Source organism: Podarcis vaucheri (genome assembly GCF_965113315.1).
Source record: "Podarcis vaucheri genome assembly, chromosome: 2".
NCBI lineage: Eukaryota > Metazoa > Chordata > Lepidosauria > Squamata > Lacertidae > Podarcis > Podarcis vaucheri.
Window position 1 is genome coordinate 131,594,027 of NC_138760.1, and position 25,059 is coordinate 131,619,085.

Consider the following 25,059-nt stretch of genomic DNA (forward strand, 5'->3'; position numbering starts at 1 on the left):
TTCACAATCTTTGAGCTCTCTCATCGCAAGCCAGGCAGATGGTGTAGCCGTATCCACCTCTGTCAAGAGTTGCATGGGGACCAAATCTGTATGTGGAAGCAGAGGAGCCATTTTCGCAAGACTACAGTCCCAAAATGTGGCCCCCACCCTGGCACGGAAGCAATCAAAGTATAGATCTTCCACATGTCCTAAATCTGCAGTGTTCTTAAGAACACCAGGCATGTATATCCTCCAAAAACTCCAGAGGTGAGCTTTACCCTCCTCTTGTGGCAAGATTCCCAAAGGCTTAGGGTAGCTTGATAGAACTAGTCTATTTTGAGATAGCACCAATGTCCCCTGTTAGTAGTAGGAGCCACACAATGACTGATAATCCCTCTTTCGTCCCAGAAGGTGGGGAGTAGGTGTCTTTTATCCTTGCTTTATTCTTCTTGATAATACATAAATAAATGTCCCCTTCTGTATCTTACATTTTTCTAAGAGAGTATTATTCACAATCATGCTTGCCATGTATAGATTATTTCCCTTTAGAAAAGCCTCTCCAATCCCTGGCTCCTGCGGGTTGGAGTTCCAGTTTTACCTACGCACTGTGGAAGTTGTAAGTTTAATGTACCGTATTTTCCCCTCTATAACACGCAGATTTTTTCTCCAAAAAAGGAAGGGGAAATGTCTTTGCGTGTTATTGAGCGAATGTGTGGTCCCTGGAGCCAAATGGCAAAAAAAAACAGGCAAAAATCAAATCGGGAGTCTTGGAGAAGGGAAACCTGAAAAGAGGAAGCGGCTGCTTTCCTGCATTCTGCCTCAGGGTCTTACTGCCCACCCACCTCTGTTTCCTTGCTGTGTTTGCTCAAACGGAACAAAGAGCAGGGAAAGCCTCTCCCCTCCAGGCAAGCAGAGGGGAAAGCAGAGTGTCGGGAAAGCAGAGGGGAAAGCTGCTGAAAACATGCAGGAGGGAGGGAGAGAGAGAGAGCACGAGAGCTGGCTGGCTTGGGTGGGTAGGTGAGGGAAAACTTTTGCCTTCCTTTCCTCCCTCCCATTATATCCCTCTCCTGCATTCTTAGCCAGCTGCTTCTCTGCACACCCCTCTCGTGCTCCTTGTCCATTCTGTGTTTTTCCTTCCCTCCCCACTTAAAATGTGGTTAAAAAGCATGGATCCACATGGATCCTCAGGATCTTTGCATTGGGTCACCCCAAATTCACCATCAGATCACATAGCATGTCCATGGCTACAGCCTGCCCTCCCAAAAATCATACACTCACTGTTGCCTGGGGCTGCAATGGTGCAAAAATGTGGTTACAAAGCATGGATCCACAGGGATTCTCAGGATTTTTGCATTGGGTCACCCCAAATTCACCATCAGATCACATGTCTGTGGCCACAGCATGAAGCACAAAAATGATACATCCACTGTTTCATTCAGAATGTTTTTTCCCTTGTTTTCCTCCTCTAAAAACGATGTGCGTGTTATGGTCAGGTGCGTGTTATAGAGCGAAAAAGACGGTAAATAAAACATTCTGCAACAGCAGCAGCTGCAGAGAAACTCCGGGATGGGGAACATCCTTGAACGCTCACTCTGGGATCGGAGAGAGAAACGTTGGCAGACCTGCCACCCAGAGCCCCCTCCTCCTCCTCCTCCCTGCATCGCCTCACCCCCTTCAGGACAAGATCTTGGGGTCCCCCCTCTCCTCTCAAGGAAGGCAGCTCCGTTCCCTTGAACCCTGGCAAGCCCAGTGCAGCCAGCTCAGCCCTCTGGCTCTCCCCTTTTCTCCACGGAGGAGCCCCAGGCGTGGCCCCTGCTGCCCAGAGAGGCTTCCCCTGAGGCTCTGGGCTGGAGGAGGGTCTGGCAGGGGGGGGGGAGGCCGGCCTGGCAGGGGCTCCTCCCCTGGAAGGGGCATTCTGGGCATGCCCTCTCCCCCCCCGGACCCCTCCCTCCTTCCCCAAAGAGGATGCCCAGGAAGAGCAGAGCTGCAGACCCCCCCCTGGAAACTGGCCCCCTCCCAGGCTTGGCAGAGAGGAATGGGGGGCAGGACCCCCCTCTGCTACCAGACTCGGGGGTCTCCCCCTGCAGCCCCGGGACCCCCTTCTCCCATGGGCCCCCCAAGGGGGGAGAGAGAGGAGGAGACTCACCCCCGGATTCTTCTTCCCAGGAGGGAAACCGAGGCAGCGCGGGGAGGAGACAAGAGACACGGAGGGAGGGGACTCGGCTCTGGAGGACCCGCCCCGCCTCTCCACTTCCTGTCCTCTCTAGGACTCCGGCTCCGTTCCCTTTAACCCTTCGCAAGCTGAGCACAGCCCCCGGGCTGGCTGGCTGTCCTCCTTCCCTCCCAGAACCCGGGTGCTCCGGGGCATGTGCAGAGTTCTCTGCGGTTCTCGGCTCAGAGGCCGCTTAGTGCCCTGCGCCCAGACGGGTGGAGGGTAAATAAAATAATAACGATGCTTCCCCTGCTCACTCGCAGAGGGAAAGTCTGTTTGCAATATTAGGAGGGTCCCTTGGGAGCAGAAGCCTCCGCTGGCCAAGCAGGAGACTCTCGATTGGAGGGTCCTGGGTTCAAGCCCCACTTTAGGCACTGCAAAGGGTTGGACTGGAGGACCCTCGACCCCCCTGGGAATCTGTGAAATGCAAATAAATAAATCAGGACACCCCCCCCCCCCAGTGGGAGAACTCGCTCCAGACTTAGAAAGGGACCTTCAGCGGGGACGAAGGTCGGGTTCTGCATTCAGGCAGGAAGACTCAGAGGCGCCAAGGTCAGATGGGGCGCCCCCCCCCGCTGCTCTCCCTCCCGCCCCCCCCGCCCCAAATTCTGGAGGAGGAGGCAGCTTGTTTCCCGCTGGTTCCGATTCAACTTCAGAATCTGAGTGTTATGTACTGAGTTGAATAGGATCCAAACTGCAGCAGTCTGATTGGTCCTAGAACAATAGGATTCAGAATGCAGCAGTCTGATTGGTCCTAGAACAAGAGGATTCAGAATGCAGCAGTCTGATTGGTCCTAGAACAATAGTCTGATTGGTCCTAGAACAATAGGATTCAGAATGCAGCAGTCTGATTGGTCCTAGAACAATGCAGCAGTATGATTGGTTGGCAGGAACCACCCAATCCTGCTCCAGATATAAGTGAATCCACAAACTGATTGGCTTACAGTAGAATTCCAGACTTAGCCAATCATGTGCAGCCCATTGTGTAAATAATGTATATAAAGCAGAGACTTTGAGGGGACATTCATTCATTCCTCCTCACCACTATGAGCTGAATAAAGAGCATGAAATCACTTTGTGACTCTGAGTATATTTCACTTAGAATTCAGAGAATCGTAGAATTCTGGAGCTGGAAGGGACCCCTGAGGGTCGCCTAGTCCAGGCGGGGGAAGGTGGGGCGGCATGGCCAGGATCCGGGAGGGCGCGGGGAGGAGGAGGGGAAGGTGGCCCGGGATAGCCCCTCCCCTTTCCTGAAGAGGGCCTCTTCGCTTGGGGGGCGCCTGGTCCCCTTTGGGCTCTGCTTTGTCCCAGCGATGCCCAAGGGGATCCTCCATGGACAGAGCCAGTCTACCTTGGAGCGGGGGAGAAGGAGAAGGGGAGGATGCTCTTCCGCTCCTGCTTGCGGAGTTCCCGGGGGGGGGCACAGGGTCGGCTGCTGCCAGGAGGCTGGGCTAGGTGGGAGGGGTCCCCTTGGTCCGGACCCAGATTCTGCTGCTGCTGCTGATGATGATGATGATTTGGGGCTCTCCCGAGGCCCTTCCGCTCCTAGACTCACACCCAGGGGCCATCTAGTCCACCCCCTTTTTCTCCTCCTCCTCGCAGGAGCCTCCTTCGGCAGATCCTCGCCTCCAGTGGCCAAGCTGGGCTGCTGGTTCCTGGAGGAGGCTGGGGGCAGAGGCTCAGTCATGCCCAGTGCCCTCAAGCAGCGCCCTGCCATTTTGTTCCTGCCCCCACCCGGGAGACGCCTGGAAGAATCTGCCCTGGAGTCCAAGTTGCCCCCGGAGGTCGAGGCCGGCCTGGTCTTCAAGGTCCTGGGTCTGGAGACCCCCAATATAAGACCGCCACCCTTAAAATAAAAACCAGGCCCTTTGCAAAGCCCAGCCTGCCCCCTTCCCCTCCCTGCTTCTCCTTCACCTTGAAGCACCTCTAAATTCAGCCTCACTGTGATATACCCATTTCACAGGCGCCACAAGTAAGGCTGGGAAACTGCACCCATTTCGCTGTGGCGCTGATGCGGCATTTCCCAACCTGGGCATGAGTTAATTATTATGCCCACACACACCCACACACCCTTGATTTGTCTCCTTTCCAGCACTCCTGCGTTAAGAAGTAAAATTAAATTAAATGATTCTCTAGATCTTCAGTGTCAGCAAACACTCCTTCCCCAATCTCTGTTTTTAAACCACCAGTGTCAGAATTGCTTTCTTTGGAGGTTTTCCAAACAGAGGCTGCAAGGCCAAATGTCAGGGATTCTTTATTGCAGGGGGTGGGACTAGATATCTGTTGGGGTCCAACCTCACAGTTGTTTACTATTGTTATTAGTTTCTTTTTAAAAGATCAGTGTTGAACAAACGCCATCACCCCAGTATGACTCCCCTTTATCACAAACACAGCCCAACAACATTATTTTGACAGCCCAACAAGACAATGACAAAAACCCACCTACAGCATACAAATCAATGTGGCTAACCTGATCCAAAACACCCACCCACCCCACTCACCCATGAAAACAAAGACCACCACAGCCAACCACAAATGAACAACCACACCCTAGGCCAACCCAAGACGAATTAATTTCGTCTTGCGAGGTACCACTGTATTAGTAAACAATATATCCTTCTCCTGCCTCCCTAAACATCCCCACACTTCTGACTCTCCCATTCTACGATTCTGTGATGGAAACTTGAGTCAAATTGTTGCCACAGAAACTAGGGAGCTAAAGATGCTTTTCTGGCAGTGGGACAAAATGTCATGGCTAAAATCCTGAGAGGAGAAACTGGAAAAACCTTTAGTAGAAAGTTCTTCTTTTGCCAATGAACTTTGCCTCTGCCTGATTTATGGAGAACCAGATGCATCCACTCCAAGCAAGCTTCTGCAGCTCTGCTCCCCATCCAGACATGGAGCACCTTTACATTGAAGACCAAGACGGGTCCCAGAAAGAGAGACTGAGGTGAATGTGTGGGTTGTAAGCCGGGAGTCATTGGAAAGCAGTCACTGGGAGTGGCGCAGAAGGTTCTGTTCAGCAGGTGAAAGAAGAACAGGAGGAAGAAACTGTTCATAACACAAGCTACGATCTCGTATGAGGAAAGAGATTTAATATGCCTTCTTCCCCACCCCCCAGTGGATTAGGAAAGAAGATTAGTAAAAGAAGAGGAAGCAGGATTGGATGAACATTAAAAGACACAATAATTTTGGACTGTGACTTGACTGAGATTTGTTGGAACAGTTTTAATAAGGCTTTATAGAAACTGGACCTAGAAACTGGAGAAATACTAATTTGTATTACAGTGGTACCTCAGGGTAAGTACTTAATTCGTTCTGGAGGTCCGTTCTTAACCTGAAACTGTTCTTAAACTGAAGCACCACTTTAGCTAATAGGGGACCCCTGCTGCCGCTGCGCCACTGGACCACTGTCTGAGTGGTTAAGATTGCAAGGCTGGGCTATGCGGGCACAATGTAGGGAAAGTGCCATCTTGCTGAAGGTTACTGGATAATAAATACAGCTGGGTTTATCCTGGAGAGCATATTCTGAATAATTATTGCTACAGAGTAAGAATCACTCTGTGTGGGTGACGAGGAGTAGGGGGGCACCCAGGGGAGAGCTGGGGGAAGCCTACCTTTCTATGTGTTGACAAATGATATAATATATATGATACAAAAGTGATAAAGGGTATTTTTAGTTATTCTCCCCCGCCCTTTCTCTTTTCTATACAAATATGTTTTGTAAAGGTTGTTTAATAATGTTTGCGTTAGTTTTTCTTTTGGTTTCCACTCTGTATGAATTCTTTGATGGGAAGTGAGAACATCTTTCCGATTGAAGCTCTTTCCACATTCCAAGCACTGATATGGTTTCTGACCTGTATGAGTTCTTTGATGGGTCACGAGATAGGAACTGTGACCAAAGCTCTTTCCACACTCATGGCATTGAAAGGGTTTCTCCCCTGTGTGAATTCTTTGATGGGAAGTGAGCTTGGTTTGCTCCCGGAAGCACTATCCACATTCCAAACACTGATATGGTTTCTCCCCTGTATGAATTCCTTGATGGAAAGTGAGAGTGTAACGGTGACGAAAGCTCTTTCCACACTCATCAAAAGATAGCCCATCCCTTAATCACTTTTTCAACTCGTTGTAAATCTTTTCCCAGAATTCCACTATCTCTTTGCATTCCCACCACATGTGTAGAAAGGTTCCTGCCCCATTGTTGCATCTCCAACAAACATCACTAGTTTGTATACATTTTTGCCAGTCTAACCGGGGTCAGATACCATCTGTATTGCATTATCATTACTTCCTCTCTTAAATTGTGGAATGCCGTAAATTTAATATCCCTTTTCCACAGCCATTTCCACAGGCTCATCATATTTTCCCCTAAATCCTACGCCTACTTTACCATCGCTGTTTTCACTTGCTCCTCCTTTACCTCTCATTCTAGGAGCAAATCATATAATTTGGAAATACGTTTACTTTTAGATTGGATTAAGTACTCATCCAGCAGGGACGCGGGTGGCGCTGTGGGTTAAAGCCTCAGCGCCTAGGGCTTGCCGATCGAAAGGTCGGCGGCTCGAATCCCCGTGGCGGGGTGCGCTCCCGCTGCTCGGTCCCAGCGCCTGCCAACCTAGCAGTTCGAAAGCACCCCCGGGTGCAAGTAGATAAATAGGTACCGCTTACCAGCGGGAAGGTAAACGGCATTCCGTGTGCTGCGCTGGCTCGCCAGATGCAGCTTGTCACGCTGGCCACGTGACCCGGAAGTATCTCCGGACAGCGCTGGCCCCCGGCCTATAGATGTGAGATGGGCGCACAAACCCCAGAGTCTGTCAAGACTGGCCCGTTCGGGCAGGGGTACCTTTGAAGTACTCATCCAATCTTGAAGTTTCTTTCTCAAATCCTTTTTATCTTTTGCCAATCTCTGATTAATTTGAAAAAAATTGCAGCCAATTGTTCAAATATTTCTAACTTTATTATATTCTTTCAATTTAGGTTTATTATTTTACTCTTCCAGTGATCCTTATATGTTGCCCAGTTGTTATTCATATTCTTTCTCTTTACGGTCATGATTTCTAATGTGAGATCCCCCAAGGTGTTTCGGGTTCTAGGTTTTTTTGGGGATGGAATGGCAAATTGCACATCATTCCTATTCACCAAAGGATCGCTGCAATCTTAATAGTTGCAGCCCAATGTCATCATCCTGAGCTAACCAAAATCATTTGGCTCTTCAGATAAGCCCTCATCATATAATCGTGTGATGACATATAACTATTTTTTTGTGTTTTTCTTTTTTAAGACTTTGGCTAATATTCCTAACCACTAAATGTCTTACAACGTCCTCTTTCATCCATCTACAAAACAGTTCAAGATAAATCACAATTGCCATGCCTGGCTGATTCTCTTTCCATGCATACAACTCCAACTTTTTTTCTTTACAGGGTTCTGGAACAGACATTTGCTACATACAGTACCTAAAAGCAGCTCGTTCTGTTCCATCAAAGGTAAGCAGGCACAGGCCTTTTCAGTTAAGCTAGGCCATAGGCTTAAAAGAAATCGGAATCATCCAAATGAAATTTTATTGAATTGTTATTTTCTACAACGTATACATGTTATGAAAGGGCTGTCACCTGCAGGATGGAGCAAGGTGTTCAGGATGGAGCAATGGCTTCAAGTTACAAGAAAGTAGATTCCATCTAAACCTCAGGAAATACTTTAGGACAGGAAGAGTTCTTCCAGAGTGGAACAGACTCCCTTGGTAGGTGCTGGACTATCCTTCCATGGAGTTTTTAAAGCAGAGGTTGGATGACCATCTGTCTTGGACGAGATTCCTGACTTGCAGGGGGCAGGACCCGGTGACACCCAGGCTCCCTTCCTGTGGGATGTGAAACTTATAGCAGTCAAGTACAACATTTCTACAGTGGACATGTTTGGGGATGTTTTCTACTACTCAGGAGAAAACTTCCTGTTTCCTCCTGAGCTGGGACAGACTTCCACTACATGTGACTTGAAGTAGGTGTGGCCTATTCTGGGTAGAGGAGCACATGTCCTCCACGTTCTGATCTTTTTCTCCATTTTGTCTTTCTATATATTAGGAGAAGTGACAGCTCAGTTGCAGTCACTTGGGACTAACACCCTTATGGGATAGTTCATATAGTTAGACACTTTTGTAACCCAAGTCTGCCTTCAGGGATGCATCTGTGAACTGAATGAGTAAACTACTTTTATATTGACTTTAACAAGATTGTGTCGTGTCTTTTTATGAGGGAGTAGAAGGGATCTTACCAGAAATCCTATATTCAAAGAGGCTTAACAAGCCTGCAACAAGCTAACCACCGTGCTAATTTAAAAAGTTTGAAACTTGGACCAAAGTGTTGCCACAGGAACTAGGGAGCTAAAGATGCTTTTCTGGCAGTGGAACAAAATGTCACAGATAAAATCCCGAGGGCGGAATCCAAAAATACTGGAAAACACTGGTTCCTTCCAGAAGGTTTTGTCCTTTTCTGCTGAGGCAACTGGGTTTATTATGATTTGTGTTTTGTTATCTCAAGGTCACACAGAGCCAGAAAGATAAATCTGTGAGCTCAGTGGGCTGGTTTCTCTTTTTTACTTTCATTTTCTAACTTTCACATCTGCTAAGTCCCCTGAAGCTTTGTTCTGTAACGAAGCTGAAAAACCTTTAGTAGAAAGTTCTTCTTTTGCCAATGAACTTTGCCTCTGCCTGATTTATGGAGAACCAGATGCATTCACTCCAAACAAACTTCTGCAGCTCTGCTCTCCATTCAGACATGGAGCACCTTGGCATTGAAGACCAAGAAGGGTTCCAGAAAAAGAGACTGAGGTGAATTTGTGGGTCATAAGCTGGGAGTCATTGGAAAGGAGTCTCTGGGAGTGGCAGAAGGTTCTGTTGAGCAGGTAACGGAAGAACAGGAGGAGAGAGAAAGAGCTCCATGGAAAGACAAGGCTGCGTTGGGATGAGCTGGTGTGGGAATTATCGGCAGAGAAAAAGGTACATCCAGCAAAAGGGGATGCAGTGCAACTCCTGATCTCGTATGAGGAAAGGGATTTAATATGCATTCTTCCCCACCCCCAGTGGATTAGGAAAGAAGATTAGTAAAAGAAGAGGAAGCAGGATTGGATGAACATTAAGAAGGACAATAATTTTGGACTGTGACTTGACTGAGATTTGTTGGAACAGCTTTAATAAAGCTTTATAGAAACTAGACCTAGAAACTGGAGAAATACTAATTTGGATTGTTAGACAATCATAATAAGAGTCATATTGCACTGTCTGAGTGGTTAAGATTTGAAGGCTGGGCTGGGGGGGCGGAATGTAGGGAAAGTACCATCTTGCTAAAGGGGAGGGAAAAGGCTGGATACGAAATACAGGTGGGTTTATCCAGGAGTGCATATTCTGAGTAATTATTGCTAGAGTGGAACGATCACTCAGGGTGGGAGACAGGGAGAAGAGGGGGCACCCAGGGGAGCTCTGGGGGAGCCTGCCTTTCTATGTGTTGACAAATGATATGATACAAATGTGATAAAGGGTATTTTTAGTTATTTTCCCATGCCCTTTCTCTTTTCTATGCAAATGTGTTTTGTAAGGGATGTTCAATAATGTTTGCGTTATTATTTTTCTTTTTTTGGTTTTCCCTCTGTATGAATTCTGTGATGGGAAGTAAGGTGCATCCTCTTAGTGAAGCTTTTTCCACATTCCAAGCACTGATATGGTTTCTCGCATGTATGGACTCTTTGATGGGAAGTGAGATGTGCACTTTGACTAAAGCGCTTTCCACATTCCAAGCACTGATATGGTTTCTCCCCTGTATGGACTCTTTGATGGGAAGTGAGATGTGCACTTTGACTAAAGCGCTTTCCACATTCCAAGCACTGATATGGATTCTCCCCTGTATGGACTCTTTGATGGGAAGTGAGATCACCCCTCTGACGAAAGCTCTTTCCACATTCCAAGCACTGATAGGGCTTCTCCCCTGGGTGAATTCTTTGATGGAAAGTGAGAGTGGAACTGTGACGAAAGCTCTTTCCACACTCAAGGCATTGAAAGGGTTTCTCCCCTGTATGAATTCTTTGATGGAAAGTGAGAGTGGAACTGTGACGAAAGCTCTTTCCACACTCAAGGCATTGAAAGGGTTTCTCCCCTGTATGAATTCTTTGATGGAAAGTGAGAGTGGAACTGTGACGAAAGCTTTTTCCACATTCCAAGCACTGATAGGGTTTCCTTCCTGTATGAATTCTTTGGTGCAAAGTGAGATTGTGCCTGATACTGAAGCTCTTTCCACATTCCAAGCACTGATATGGTTTCTCCCCTGTATGAATTCTTTGGTGCAAAGTGAGATTGTGCCTGAGACTGAAGCTCTTCCCACATTTTAAGCATTGATATGGTTTCTCTCCTGTATGAATTCTTTGATGGGAAGTGAGATGGCCCCCCTGGCTGAAGCTCTTTCCACATTCAAAGCACTGATAGGGTTTCTCCCCCGTATGAAGTTTTTGATGCAAACTAAGACACTGCATATACCCGAAGCTCTTTCCACATTCCAGGCATGGATATGGTTTCTCGCCTGTATGGATTCTTTGATGGGAAGTGAGATCACCTCTCTTACGAAAGCTCTTTCCGCATTCCAAGCACTGATATGGTTTCTCGCCTGAATGGACTCTCTGATGGGAAGTGAGATTACTTCTCTGATGAAAGCTCTTTCCACATTCCAAGCACTGATGGGGTTTCTCCCCTGTATGAATTCTGTTATGGGAAGTGAGACCATCCTTCCGACAAAAGCTCTTTCCACACTTTAAGCACTCATAGGGTTTCTTCCCTGTATGAATTATTTGATGGGAAGTGAGATGTGCACTTTGACTAAAGCGCTTTCCACATTCCAAGCACTGATAGGGTTTCTCCCCTGTATGAATTCTTTGATGGCAAGTGAGAATCTCTCTGTGACTGAAGCTCTTCCCACATTTCAAGCACTGATAGGGTTTTTCCCGTGTATGAACTCTATGATGCATAGTTAGATTGGAACTTTGACTGAAGCTCTTTCCGCATTCTAAGCATTGATAGGGTTTCTTCCCTGTATGAATTCTTTGATGGGAAGTGAGACCGGAACTGTGACGAAAGCTCTTTCCACACTCAAGGCATTGAAAAGGTTTCTCCCCTGTATGAATTCTTTGATGGATACTGAGACCATCCTTCCGATTAAAGCTCTTTCCGCATTCTAAGCACTGATAGGGTTTCTCCTATCAGTGGCACTGGCACTGTGACGAAAGCTCTTTCCACACTCAAGGCATTGAAAGGGTTTCTCCCCTGTATGAATTCTTTGATGGGAAGTGAGACCATCTTTCCGATTGAAGCTCTTTCCACACTTTAAGCACTCATAGGGTTTCTCCCCTGTATGAATTCTTTGATGGGAAGTGAGTTGCACCCTCTGACTGAAGCTCTTTCCACATTCCAAGCACTGATATGGTTTCTCCCCTGTATGGACTCTTTGATGGCAAGTGAGATTCTGACGGTGACAGAAGCTCTTCCCACATTCTCTGCACTGATACAATTTCTCTCCACTGTTAGTTCTTTCATGTGAAGAGATTCTATCCCTCCGAACAAAGCTCTTTCCTTGATGTGAGGTGGACTGGGGGCTCTGGCAGATGTTCTCTCCGCACTTTGTATATTTTTCTGACTTCTCTGCTATGTGAATTCTGTTGTGGTCCCCCTTGTTCTTCCCTTCCAATTCATCACCATCTGCAATGAAGAGAGAAGCTAATTAGAGCCTCAGGAAGAACAAAGTTAATGAATGCTTGTGATAGAGGAGTAACTGAAGAGAGTTAGACGTGAGCCCTTACTATAGTTTTCACTGTTGGCTGGTATTAACTGACATATTGCTTGGTTTTTATCTGGGATAGATTTTGTTTGGCTCAATCCTGGAATCCACTCCATCTCCAATTTCTCTTAAAGCTCTGAGGCTGACATTAAAGAAGGCCTGGCCAGTTCAGACAACCTGGTCATTTCTTTAAAAGGCATGACTAGAAGGAAAAAAATTGCAGAGAAAACAGTGGATATCCCTCCATTCAGGGTTCATGGTGGGGATGTTAGAATCCCGAATGCTGTTGGTCTCCATCTAAATAGTGAAGGTTCATCACATAGAGGTATGTATGGACTTTCAAAGTTACTTGCTTAATTTCAGAACAGATATTATGATCCAACAGGAAGCGTTACCAAGAGGGTCCATGACCCCACGATTCTCCTCCTTGACTTCCTTATGCAGAGCTCTCTGGACAAGATCCAGCAAATTGTCTGTGAAACAAACAGCAACTTCTTCACCTGCACACTCCCCACCAGCTGTTGCCTCAATCTAAATTTGGTCTAAATTTTAATTTATACCTAAATCACTTTCTTCAGTTTGAACCCCACTCCCATTTTCAAGAGTAGACTAACTCTGTATTGTTTCATTGGTGACAAAAGAGGAAAAGTGACTAACTCACACTTGATCTAAACACAACAGCCGCAAGAGCAACTTGTACAAAAGTTATGACGCTGGAAGATGAGCACCTTAGGTCGGAAGGCGTCCAACATGCTACTGAGGAAGAGCGGAGGACAAGTACAAGTATATTCAGAGCTGAAAAAGCGGCTGGGCCAAAGCCGAAAGGTCGCTCAGTTGCGGATATGCCTGGAAGCGATAGGAAAGTCCAATGATCTAAAGAAAAATATTGCATAGGAACCTGGAATGTAAGAACCGTGAACCTTGGTAAGTTGGATGTGGTCAAAAATGAGATGGCAGGAATAAATATTGACATCGTGGGCATCAGTGAACAAAAATGGACAGGAATGGGCGAATTCAGTTCGGATGACCATCATATCTACTACTGTGGGCAAGAATCCCATAAAAGAAATGGAGTGGCCCTCATAGTCAATAAAAGAGTGGTGAAAGCTGTACTGAGATGCAATCTCAAAAATGATAGAATGATCTCGATACAAATCTAAGGCAGACCTTTTAACATCACAGTAATCCAGGTTTATGCACCAACCACTGGTGCTGAAGAAACTGAAATTGACCAATTCTATGATGACTTACAACACCTTATAGAAATGACACCAAACAAGGATGTTCTTCTCATTATAGGGGATTGGAATGCTAAAGTAGGGACTCAAGAGATAAAAGGAACAACTGGCAAGTTTGGCCTTGGAGATCAAAACAAAGCAGGGCAAAGGCTGATAGAGTTCTGCCAAGAGAACAAGCTGGTCATCATAAACGCTCTTTTCCAACAACACAAGAGACGACTCTACACATCGACATCACCAGATGAGCAGCATCAAAATCAGATTGATTATATTCTCTGCAGCCAAAGATGGAGAAGCTCTATACAAGTCAGCAAAAACAAGACCTGGAGCTGACTGTGGCTCAGATCATCAGCTTCTTATAGCAAAATTCAAGCTTAAACTGAAGAAAGTAGGAAAAACCACTGGGCCGGTAAGATACAATCTAAATCAAATCCCTTATGAATACACAGTGGAAGCGAAGAACAGGTTTAAGGATTTAGATTTGGTGGACAGAGTGCCTGAAGAACTATGGATGGAGGCTCGTAACATTATACAGGAGGCAGCAACTAAAACCATCCCAATGAAAAGGAAATGCAAGAAAGCAAAGTGGTTGCCCAACGAGGCCTTACAAATAGTGGGGGAGAGAAGGCAAGCAAAATGCGTGGGAGATAGTGAAAAATACAGGAAATTGAATGCAGATTTCCAAAAAATAGCAAGGAGAGACAAGAAGGCCTTCTTAAACGAGCAATGCAAAGAAATAGAGGAAAACAATAGAACAGGAGAAACCAGAGGTCTGTTCAAGAAAATTGGAGATATGAAAGGAACATTTCGTACAAAGATTACCATAATAAAAGACAAAAGTGGTAAGGACCAAACAGAAGCAGAAGACATGAAAAAGAGGTGGCAAGAATACACAGAGGAATTATACCAGAAAGATATGGATGCCTCGTACACCGCAGGTAGTGTGGTTGCTGACCTGCCGATACAGCGTCAGGGCTCCGGGAATCACGGCAAGCCTCTTCACACCCGGCTGGTCCCCTCGACACCCCACTACCCTTGGGGCTTTTTTGGGGGGTGTCTAACCCTGGCACTCACCCCCACTGCTCAAAAGCCCCGATAACAGTCGTCTTTTAGACGGACGACTCTCACCGCCTTGCCATTTCCCTTCGCAGACAAATCGGAAGCCCAGGATCAGGTTACTTTCAAGAGTCATGACTTCTAATGCTGCCTGAAGGATTGGTAAGTTGTCTGACACTGGTAGAGCATTCAATCACAGTACTGGTTTTAGACATTTTGAGCTGCCAATACATCGCAGTAGTAGGAGAGCTGTGATGTATTCCTAGCTCAAATTGCCTGCAGATGTCAAAGGTGCAGACAGGCAGGTGGAGGAGCCCGAAATGGTGCCCCCCGAGCAAGCCCCAATACCTCTCCGGTTCCATCCATGTCCCCATCTCCCCTCCCCTGGAACTCACCAGATCTCTCAGAGGTCCCTGGGAGGGAACGCTCAGAGGTTGTGAGGAGGGATGCAGGAGACAACCTGACCAGGTCAACCGTCCATCTTCCCCCTTCCATCCTTATGAGCTTTGCAGGATCTCTTTCATCCTTCCTGAGCAGTCAAGAAGCGAAAACAAGCTGCAGGAGAGAGGAAGAAACAAAGGGAGCCTCAGAGGCCCTGCAGGGATCCTCTTTCCCTAGATATTCTCCTGCCCCTGGAGAAGAATAATTGGAGCAGCCCCTTCTCAAGAGAAGCCCCATTTCTAAACATCTCCAGTGATTCCAATTTCTTCCGTATGCTCCTCACCCCACATGCAAGCCTGGCATGGTCTGCACAATAGTGACCCATTGAACTCAGTGGGGATAACTGACAGAACTTGGTAAAAAAAAACCAGTCACCGTCCTGTCCGCAAGCCTGAAAACTGAAACCCCAGAGCATGGGCAGAAAATAGCAGAGTAGATATTACATGTAGGTGCTCCCATGCTAGGTGCTTTGTATGGAGAGCCCTATTCACAATCTTTGAGCTCTCTCATCGCAAGCCAGGCAGATGGTGTAGCCGTATCCACCTCTGTCAAGAGTTGCATGGGGACCAAATCTGTATGTGGAAGCAGAGGAGCCATTTTCGCAAGACTACAGTCCCAAAATGTGGCCCCCACCCTGGCACGGAAGCAATCAAAGTATAGATCTTCCACATGTCCTAAATCTGCAGTGTTCTTAAGAACACCAGGCATGTATATCCTCCAAAAACTCCAGAGGTGAGCTTTACCCTCCTCTTGTGGCAAGATTCCCAAAGGCTTAGGGTAGCTTGATAGAACTAGTCTATTTTGAGATAGCACCAATGTCCCCTGTTAGTAGTAGGAGCCACACAATGACTGATAATCCCTCTTTCGTCCCAGAAGGTGGGGAGTAGGTGTCTTTTATCCTTGCTTTATTCTTCTTGATAATACATAAATAAATGTCCCCTTCTGTATCTTACATTTTTCTAAGAGAGTATTATTCACAATCATGCTTGCCATGTATAGATTATTTCCCTTTAGAAAAGCCTCTCCAATCCCTGGCTCCTGCGGGTTGGAGTTCCAGTTTTACCTACGCACTGTGGAAGTTGTAAGTTTAATGTACCGTATTTTCCCCTCTATAACACGCAGATTTTTTCTCCAAAAAAGGAAGGGGAAATGTCTTTGCGTGTTATTGAGCGAATGTGTGGTCCCTGGAGCCAAATGGCAAAAAAAAACAGGCAAAAATCAAATCGGGAGTCTTGGAGAAGGGAAACCTGAAAAGAGGAAGCGGCTGCTTTCCTGCATTCTGCCTCAGGGTCTTACTGCCCACCCACCTCTGTTTCCTTGCTGTGTTTGCTCAAACGGAACAAAGAGCAGGGAAAGCCTCTCCCCTCCAGGCAAGCAGAGGGGAAAGCAGAGTGTCGGGAAAGCAGAGGGGAAAGCTGCTGAAAACATGCAGGAGGGAGGGAGAGAGAGAGAGCACGAGAGCTGGCTGGCTTGGGTGGGTAGGTGAGGGAAAACTTTTGCCTTCCTTTCCTCCCTCCCATTATATCCCTCTCCTGCATTCTTAGCCAGCTGCTTCTCTGCACACCCCTCTCGTGCTCCTTGTCCATTCTGTGTTTTTCCTTCCCTCCCCACTTAAAATGTGGTTAAAAAGCATGGATCCACATGGATCCTCAGGATCTTTGCATTGGGTCACCCCAAATTCACCATCAGATCACATAGCATGTCCATGGCTACAGCCTGCCCTCCCAAAAATCATACACTCACTGTTGCCTGGGGCTGCAATGGTGCAAAAATGTGGTTACAAAGCATGGATCCACAGGGATTCTCAGGATTTTTGCATTGGGTCACCCCAAATTCACCATCAGATCACATGTCTGTGGCCACAGCATGAAGCACAAAAATGATACATCCACTGTTTCATTCAGAATGTTTTTTCCCTTGTTTTCCTCCTCTAAAAACGATGTGCGTGTTATGGTCAGGTGCGTGTTATAGAGCGAAAAAGACGGTAAATAAAACATTCTGCAACAGCAGCAGCTGCAGAGAAACTCCGGGATGGGGAACATCCTTGAACGCTCACTCTGGGATCGGAGAGAGAAACGTTGGCAGACCTGCCACCCAGAGCCCCCTCCTCCTCCTCCTCCCTGCATCGCCTCACCCCCTTCAGGACAAGATCTTGGGGTCCCCCCTCTCCTCTCAAGGAAGGCAGCTCCGTTCCCTTGAACCCTGGCAAGCCCAGTGCAGCCAGCTCAGCCCTCTGGCTCTCCCCTTTTCTCCACGGAGGAGCCCCAGGCGTGGCCCCTGCTGCCCAGAGAGGCTTCCCCTGAGGCTCTGGGCTGGAGGAGGGTCTGGCAGGGGGGGGGGAGGCCGGCCTGGCAGGGGCTCCTCCCCTGGAAGGGGCATTCTGGGCATGCCCTCTCCCCCCCCGGACCCCTCCCTCCTTCCCCAAAGAGGATGCCCAGGAAGAGCAGAGCTGCAGACCCCCCCCTGGAAACTGGCCCCCTCCCAGGCTTGGCAGAGAGGAATGGGGGGCAGGACCCCCCTCTGCTACCAGACTCGGGGGTCTCCCCCTGCAGCCCCGGGACCCCCTTCTCCCATGGGCCCCCCAAGGGGGGAGAGAGAGGAGGAGACTCACCCCCGGATTCTTCTTCCCAGGAGGGAAACCGAGGCAGCGCGGGGAGGAGACAAGAGACACGGAGGGAGGGGACTCGGCTCTGGAGGACCCGCCCCGCCTCTCCACTTCCTGTCCTCTCTAGGACTCCGGCTCCGTTCCCTTTAACCCTTCGCAAGCTGAGCACAGCCCCCGGGCTGGCTGGCTGTCCTCCTTCCCTCCCAGAACCCGGGTGCTCCGGGGCATGTGCAGAGTTCTCTGCGGTTCTCGGCTCAGAGGCCGCTTAGTGCCCTGCGCCCAGACGGGTGGAGGGTAAATAAAATAATAACGATGCTTCCCCTGCTCACTCGCAGAGGGAAAGTCTGTTTGCAATATTAGGAGGGTCCCTTGGGAGCAGAAGCCTCCGCTGGCCAAGCAGGAGACTCTCGATTGGAGGGTCCTGGGTTCAAGCCCCACTTTAGGCACTGCAAAGGGTTGGACTGGAGGACCCTCGACCCCCCTGGGAATCTGTGAAATGCAAATAAATAAATCAGGACACCCCCCCCCCCAGTGGGAGAACTCGCTCCAGACTTAGAAAGGGACCTTCAGCGGGGACGAAGGTCGGGTTCTGCATTCAGGCAGGAAGACTCAGAGGCGCCAAGGTCAGATGGGGCGCCCCCCCCCGCTGCTCTCCCTCCCGCCCCCCCCGCCCCAAATTCTGGAGGAGGAGGCAGCTTGTTTCCCGCTGGTTCCGATTCAACTTCAGAATCTGAGTGTTATGTACTGAGTTGAATAGGATCCAAACTGCAGCAGTCTGATTGGTCCTAGAACAATAGGATTCAGAATGCAGCAGTCTGATTGGTCCTAGAACAAGAGGATTCAGAATGCAGCAGTCTGATTGGTCCTAGAACAATAGTCTGATTGGTCCTAGAACAATAGGATTCAGAATGCAGCAGTCTGATTGGTCCTAGAACAATGCAGCAGTATGATTGGTTGGCAGGAACCACCCAATCCTGCTCCAGATATAAGTGAATCCACAAACTGATTGGCTTACAGTAGAATTCCAGACTTAGCCAATCATGTGCAGCCCATTGTGTAAATAATGTATATAAAGCAGAGACTTTGAGGGGACATTCATTCATTCCTCCTCACCACTATGAGCTGAATAAAGAGCATGAAATCACTTTGTGACTCTGAGTATATTTCACTTAGAATTCAGAGAATCGTAGAATTCTGGAGCTGGAAGGGACCCCTGAGGGTCGCCTAGTCCAGGCGGGGGAAGGTGGGGCGGCATGGCCAGGATCCGGGAGGGCGCGGGGAGGAGGAGGGGAAGGTGGCCCGGGATAGCCCCTCCCCTTTCCTGAAGAGGGCCTCTTCGCTTGGGGGGCGCCTGGTCCCCTTTGGGCTCTGCTTTGTCCCAGCGATGCCCAAGGGGATCCTCCATGGACAGAGCCAGTCTACCTTGGAGCGGGGGAGAAGGAGAAGGGGAGGATGCTCTTCCGCTCCTGCTTGCGGAGTTCCCGGGGGGGGGCACAGGGTCGGCTGCTGCCAGGAGGCTGGGCTAGGTGGGAGGGGTCCCCTTGGTCCGGACCCAGATTCTGCTGCTGCTGATGATGATGATGATGATTTGGGGCTCTCCCGAGGCCCTTCCGCTCCTAGACTCACACCCAGGGGCCATCTAGTCCACCCCCTTTTTCTCCTCCTCCTCGCAGGAGCCTCCTTCGGCAGATCCTCGCCTCCAGTGGCCAAGCTGGGCTGCTGGTTCCTGGAGGAGGCTGGGGGCAGAGGCTCAGTCATGCCCAGTGCCCTCAAGCAGCGCCCTGCCATTTTGTTCCTGCCCCCACCCGGGAGACGCCTGGAAGAATCTGCCCTGGAGTCCAAGTTGCCCCCGGAGGTCGAGGCCGGCCTGGTCTTCAAGGTCCTGGGTCTGGAGACCCCCAATATAAGACCGCCACCCTTAAAATAAAAACCAGGCCCTTTGCAAAGCCCAGCCTGCCCCCTTCCCCTCCCTGCTTCTCCTTCACCTTGAAGCACCTCTAAATTCAGCCTCACTGTGATATACCCATTTCACAGGCGCCACAAGTAAGGCTGGGAAACTGCACCCATTTCGCTGTGGCGCTGATGCGGCATTTCCCAACCTGGGCATGAGTTAATTATTATGCCCACACACACCCACACACCCTTGATTTGTCTCCTTTCCAGCACTCCTGCGTTAAGAAGTAAAATTAAATTAAATGATTCTCTAGATCTTCAGTGTCAGCAAACACTCCTTCCCCAATCTCTGTTTTTAAACCACCAGTGTCAGAATTGCTTTCTTTGGAGGTTTTCCAAACAGAGGCTGCAAGGCCAAATGTCAGGGATTCTTTATTGCAGGGGGTGGGACTAGATATCTGTTGGGGTCCAACCTCACAGTTGTTTACTATTGTTATTAGTTTCTTTTTAAAAGATCAGTGTTGAACAAACGCCATCACCCCAGTATGACTCCCCTTTATCACAAACACAGCCCAACAACATTATTTTGACAGCCCAACAAGACAATGACAAAAACCCACCTACAGCATACAAATCAATGTGGCTAACCTGATCCAAAACACCCACCCACCCCACTCACCCATGAAAACAAAGACCACCACAGCCAACCACAAATGAACAACCACACCCTAGGCCAACCCAAGACGAATTAATTTCGTCTTGCGAGGTACCACTGTATTAGTAAACAATATATCCTTCTCCTGCCTCCCTAAACATCCCCACACTTCTGACTCTCCCATTCTACGATTCTGTGATGGAAACTTGAGTCAAATTGTTGCCACAGAAACTAGGGAGCTAAAGATGCTTTTCTGGCAGTGGGACAAAATGTCATGGCTAAAATCCTGAGAGGAGAAACTGGAAAAACCTTTAGTAGAAAGTTCTTCTTTTGCCAATGAACTTTGCCTCTGCCTGATTTATGGAGAACCAGATGCATCCACTCCAAGCAAGCTTCTGCAGCTCTGCTCCCCATCCAGACATGGAGCACCTTTACATTGAAGACCAAGACGGGTCCCAGAAAGAGAGACTGAGGTGAATGTGTGGGTTGTAAGCCGGGAGTCATTGGAAAGCAGTCACTGGGAGTGGCGCAGAAGGTTCTGTTCAGCAGGTGAAAGAAGAACAGGAGGAAGAAACTGTTCATAACACAAGCTACGATCTCGTATGAGGAAAGAGATTTAATATGCCTTCTTCCCCACCCCCCAGTGGATTAGGAAAGAAGATTAGTAAAAGAAGAGGAAGCAGGATTGGATGAACATTAAAAGACACAATAATTTTGGACTGTGACTTGACTGAGATTTGTTGGAACAGTTTTAATAAGGCTTTATAGAAACTGGACCTAGAAACTGGAGAAATACTAATTTGTATTACAGTGGTACCTCAGGGTAAGTACTTAATTCGTTCTGGAGGTCCGTTCTTAACCTGAAACTGTTCTTAAACTGAAGCACCACTTTAGCTAATAGGGGACCCCTGCTGCCGCTGCGCCACTGGACCACTGTCTGAGTGGTTAAGATTGCAAGGCTGGGCTATGCGGGCACAATGTAGGGAAAGTGCCATCTTGCTGAAGGTTACTGGATAATAAATACAGCTGGGTTTATCCTGGAGAGCATATTCTGAATAATTATTGCTACAGAGTAAGAATCACTCTGTGTGGGTGACGAGGAGTAGGGGGGCACCCAGGGGAGAGCTGGGGGAAGCCTACCTTTCTATGTGTTGACAAATGATATAATATATATGATACAAAAGTGATAAAGGGTATTTTTAGTTATTCTCCCCCGCCCTTTCTCTTTTCTATACAAATATGTTTTGTAAAGGTTGTTTAATAATGTTTGCGTTAGTTTTTCTTTTGGTTTCCACTCTGTATGAATTCTTTGATGGGAAGTGAGAACATCTTTCCGATTGAAGCTCTTTCCACATTCCAAGCACTGATATGGTTTCTGACCTGTATGAGTTCTTTGATGGGTCACGAGATAGGAACTGTGACCAAAGCTCTTTCCACACTCATGGCATTGAAAGGGTTTCTCCCCTGTGTGAATTCTTTGATGGGAAGTGAGCTTGGTTTGCTCCCGGAAGCACTATCCACATTCCAAACACTGATATGGTTTCTCCCCTGTATGAATTCCTTGATGGAAAGTGAGAGTGTAACGGTGACGAAAGCTCTTTCCACACTCATCAAAAGATAGCCCATCCCTTAATCACTTTTTCAACTCGTTGTAAATCTTTTCCCAGAATTCCACTATCTCTTTGCATTCCCACCACATGTGTAGAAAGGTTCCTGCCCCATTGTTGCATCTCCAACAAACATCACTAGTTTGTATACATTTTTGCCAGTCTAACCGGGGTCAGATACCATCTGTATTGCATTATCATTACTTCCTCTCTTAAATTGTGGAATGCCGTAAATTTAATATCCCTTTTCCACAGCCATTTCCACAGGCTCATCATATTTTCCCCTAAATCCTACGCCTACTTTACCATCGCTGTTTTCACTTGCTCCTCCTTTACCTCTCATTCTAGGAGCAAATCATATAATTTGGAAATACGTTTACTTTTAGATTGGATTAAGTACTCATCCAGCAGGGACGCGGGTGGCGCTGTGGGTTAAAGCCTCAGCGCCTAGGGCTTGCCGATCGAAAGGTCGGCGGCTCGAATCCCCGTGGCGGGGTGCGCTCCCGCTGCTCGGTCCCAGCGCCTGCCAACCTAGCAGTTCGAAAGCACCCCCGGGTGCAAGTAGATAAATAGGTACCGCTTACCAGCGGGAAGGTAAACGGCATTCCGTGTGCTGCGCTGGCTCGCCAGATGCAGCTTGTCACGCTGGCCACGTGACCCGGAAGTATCTCCGGACAGCGCTGGCCCCCGGCCTATAGATGTGAGATGGGCGCACAAACCCCAGAGTCTGTCAAGACTGGCCCGTTCGGGCAGGGGTACCTTTGAAGTACTCATCCAATCTTGAAGTTTCTTTCTCAAATCCTTTTTATCTTTTGCCAATCTCTGATTAATTTGAAAAAAATTGCAGCCAATTGTTCAAATATTTCTAACTTTATTATATTCTTTCAATTTAGGTTTATTATTTTACTCTTCCAGTGATCCTTATATGTTGCCCAGTTGTTATTCATATTCTTTCTCTTTACGGTCATGATTTCTAATGTGAGATCCCCCAAGGTGTTTCGGGTTCTAGGTTTTTTTGGGGATGGAATGGCAAATTGCACATCATTCCTATTCACCAAAGGATCGCTGCAATCTTAATAGTTGCAGCCCAATGTCATCATCCTGAGCTAACCAAAATCATTTGGCTCTTCAGATAAGCCCTCATCATATAATCGTGTGATGACATATAACTATTTTTTTGTGTTTTTCTTTTTTAAGACTTTGGCTAATATTCCTAACCACTAAATGTCTTACAACGTCCTCTTTCATCCATCTACAAAACAGTTCAAGATAAATCACAATTGCCATGCCTGGCTGATTCTCTTTCCATGCATACAACTCCAACTTTTTTTCTTTACAGGGTTCTGGAACAGACATTTGCTACATACAGTACCTAAAAGCAGCTCGTTCTGTTCCATCAAAGGTAAGCAGGCACAGGCCTTTTCAGTTAAGCTAGGCCATAGGCTTAAAAGAAATCGGAATCATCCAAATGAAATTTTATTGAATTGTTATTTTCTACAACGTATACATGTTATGAAAGGGCTGTCACCTGCAGGATGGAGCAAGGTGTTCAGGATGGAGCAATGGCTTCAAGTTACAAGAAAGTAGATTCCATCTAAACCTCAGGAAATACTTTAGGACAGGAAGAGTTCTTCCAGAGTGGAACAGACTCCCTTGGTAGGTGCTGGACTATCCTTCCATGGAGTTTTTAAAGCAGAGGTTGGATGACCATCTGTCTTGGACGAGATTCCTGACTTGCAGGGGGCAGGACCCGGTGACACCCAGGCTCCCTTCCTGTGGGATGTGAAACTTATAGCAGTCAAGTACAACATTTCTACAGTGGACATGTTTGGGGATGTTTTCTACTACTCAGGAGAAAACTTCCTGTTTCCTCCTGAGCTGGGACAGACTTCCACTACATGTGACTTGAAGTAGGTGTGGCCTATTCTGGGTAGAGGAGCACATGTCCTCCACGTTCTGATCTTTTTCTCCATTTTGTCTTTCTATATATTAGGAGAAGTGACAGCTCAGTTGCAGTCACTTGGGACTAACACCCTTATGGGATAGTTCATATAGTTAGACACTTTTGTAACCCAAGTCTGCCTTCAGGGATGCATCTGTGAACTGAATGAGTAAACTACTTTTATATTGACTTTAACAAGATTGTGTCGTGTCTTTTTATGAGGGAGTAGAAGGGATCTTACCAGAAATCCTATATTCAAAGAGGCTTAACAAGCCTGCAACAAGCTAACCACCGTGCTAATTTAAAAAGTTTGAAACTTGGACCAAAGTGTTGCCACAGGAACTAGGGAGCTAAAGATGCTTTTCTGGCAGTGGAACAAAATGTCACAGATAAAATCCCGAGGGCGGAATCCAAAAATACTGGAAAACACTGGTTCCTTCCAGAAGGTTTTGTCCTTTTCTGCTGAGGCAACTGGGTTTATTATGATTTGTGTTTTGTTATCTCAAGGTCACACAGAGCCAGAAAGATAAATCTGTGAGCTCAGTGGGCTGGTTTCTCTTTTTTACTTTCATTTTCTAACTTTCACATCTGCTAAGTCCCCTGAAGCTTTGTTCTGTAACGAAGCTGAAAAACCTTTAGTAGAAAGTTCTTCTTTTGCCAATGAACTTTGCCTCTGCCTGATTTATGGAGAACCAGATGCATTCACTCCAAACAAACTTCTGCAGCTCTGCTCTCCATTCAGACATGGAGCACCTTGGCATTGAAGACCAAGAAGGGTTCCAGAAAAAGAGACTGAGGTGAATTTGTGGGTCATAAGCTGGGAGTCATTGGAAAGGAGTCTCTGGGAGTGGCAGAAGGTTCTGTTGAGCAGGTAACGGAAGAACAGGAGGAGAGAGAAAGAGCTCCATGGAAAGACAAGGCTGCGTTGGGATGAGCTGGTGTGGGAATTATCGGCAGAGAAAAAGGTACATCCAGCAAAAGGGGATGCAGTGCAACTCCTGATCTCGTATGAGGAAAGGGATTTAATATGCATTCTTCCCCACCCCCAGTGGATTAGGAAAGAAGATTAGTAAAAGAAGAGGAAGCAGGATTGGATGAACATTAAGAAGGACAATAATTTTGGACTGTGACTTGACTGAGATTTGTTGGAACAGCTTTAATAAAGCTTTATAGAAACTAGACCTAGAAACTGGAGAAATACTAATTTGGATTGTTAGACAATCATAATAAGAGTCATATTGCACTGTCTGAGTGGTTAAGATTTGAAGGCTGGGCTGGGGGGGCGGAATGTAGGGAAAGTACCATCTTGCTAAAGGGGAGGGAAAAGGCTGGATACGAAATACAGGTGGGTTTATCCAGGAGTGCATATTCTGAGTAATTATTGCTAGAGTGGAACGATCACTCAGGGTGGGAGACAGGGAGAAGAGGGGGCACCCAGGGGAGCTCTGGGGGAGCCTGCCTTTCTATGTGTTGACAAATGATATGATACAAATGTGATAAAGGGTATTTTTAGTTATTTTCCCATGCCCTTTCTCTTTTCTATGCAAATGTGTTTTGTAAGGGATGTTCAATAATGTTTGCGTTATTATTTTTCTTTTTTTGGTTTTCCCTCTGTATGAATT

At 47.4% G+C, this 25,059-nt stretch overlaps 2 protein-coding genes across 3 annotated transcripts in view; both read right to left on the minus strand.

Moving 5' to 3' along the window:
- LOC309525818 (uncharacterized protein) overlaps window positions 1-25,059 on the minus strand; it is a 106,673-nt gene that overhangs the window by 56,480 nt on the left and 25,134 nt on the right. The window contains exon 1 of one of the 2 annotated variants that reach the window (XM_082211418.1): window positions 468-492. The exons of the other annotated variant lie outside the window; for it this stretch is intronic. The gene's annotated coding sequence lies outside the window, so the exon portion shown is untranslated. Of the gene's footprint in view, window positions 1-467; window positions 493-25,059 lie in introns of those variants that run through there. 2 annotated transcript variants of the gene reach the window in all.
- Window positions 11,401-14,850, minus strand: LOC309526250 (uncharacterized protein; the record flags this gene model as incomplete). Its single annotated transcript, XM_082212162.1, has 2 exons — window positions 14,690-14,850; window positions 11,401-11,921 (listed from the first exon to the last, which is right to left on the minus strand). Exons 1-2 carry the CDS (start codon window positions 14,787-14,789, stop codon window positions 11,401-11,403), a joined length of 621 nt encoding a protein of 206 aa, XP_082068288.1. The 5' UTR covers window positions 14,790-14,850.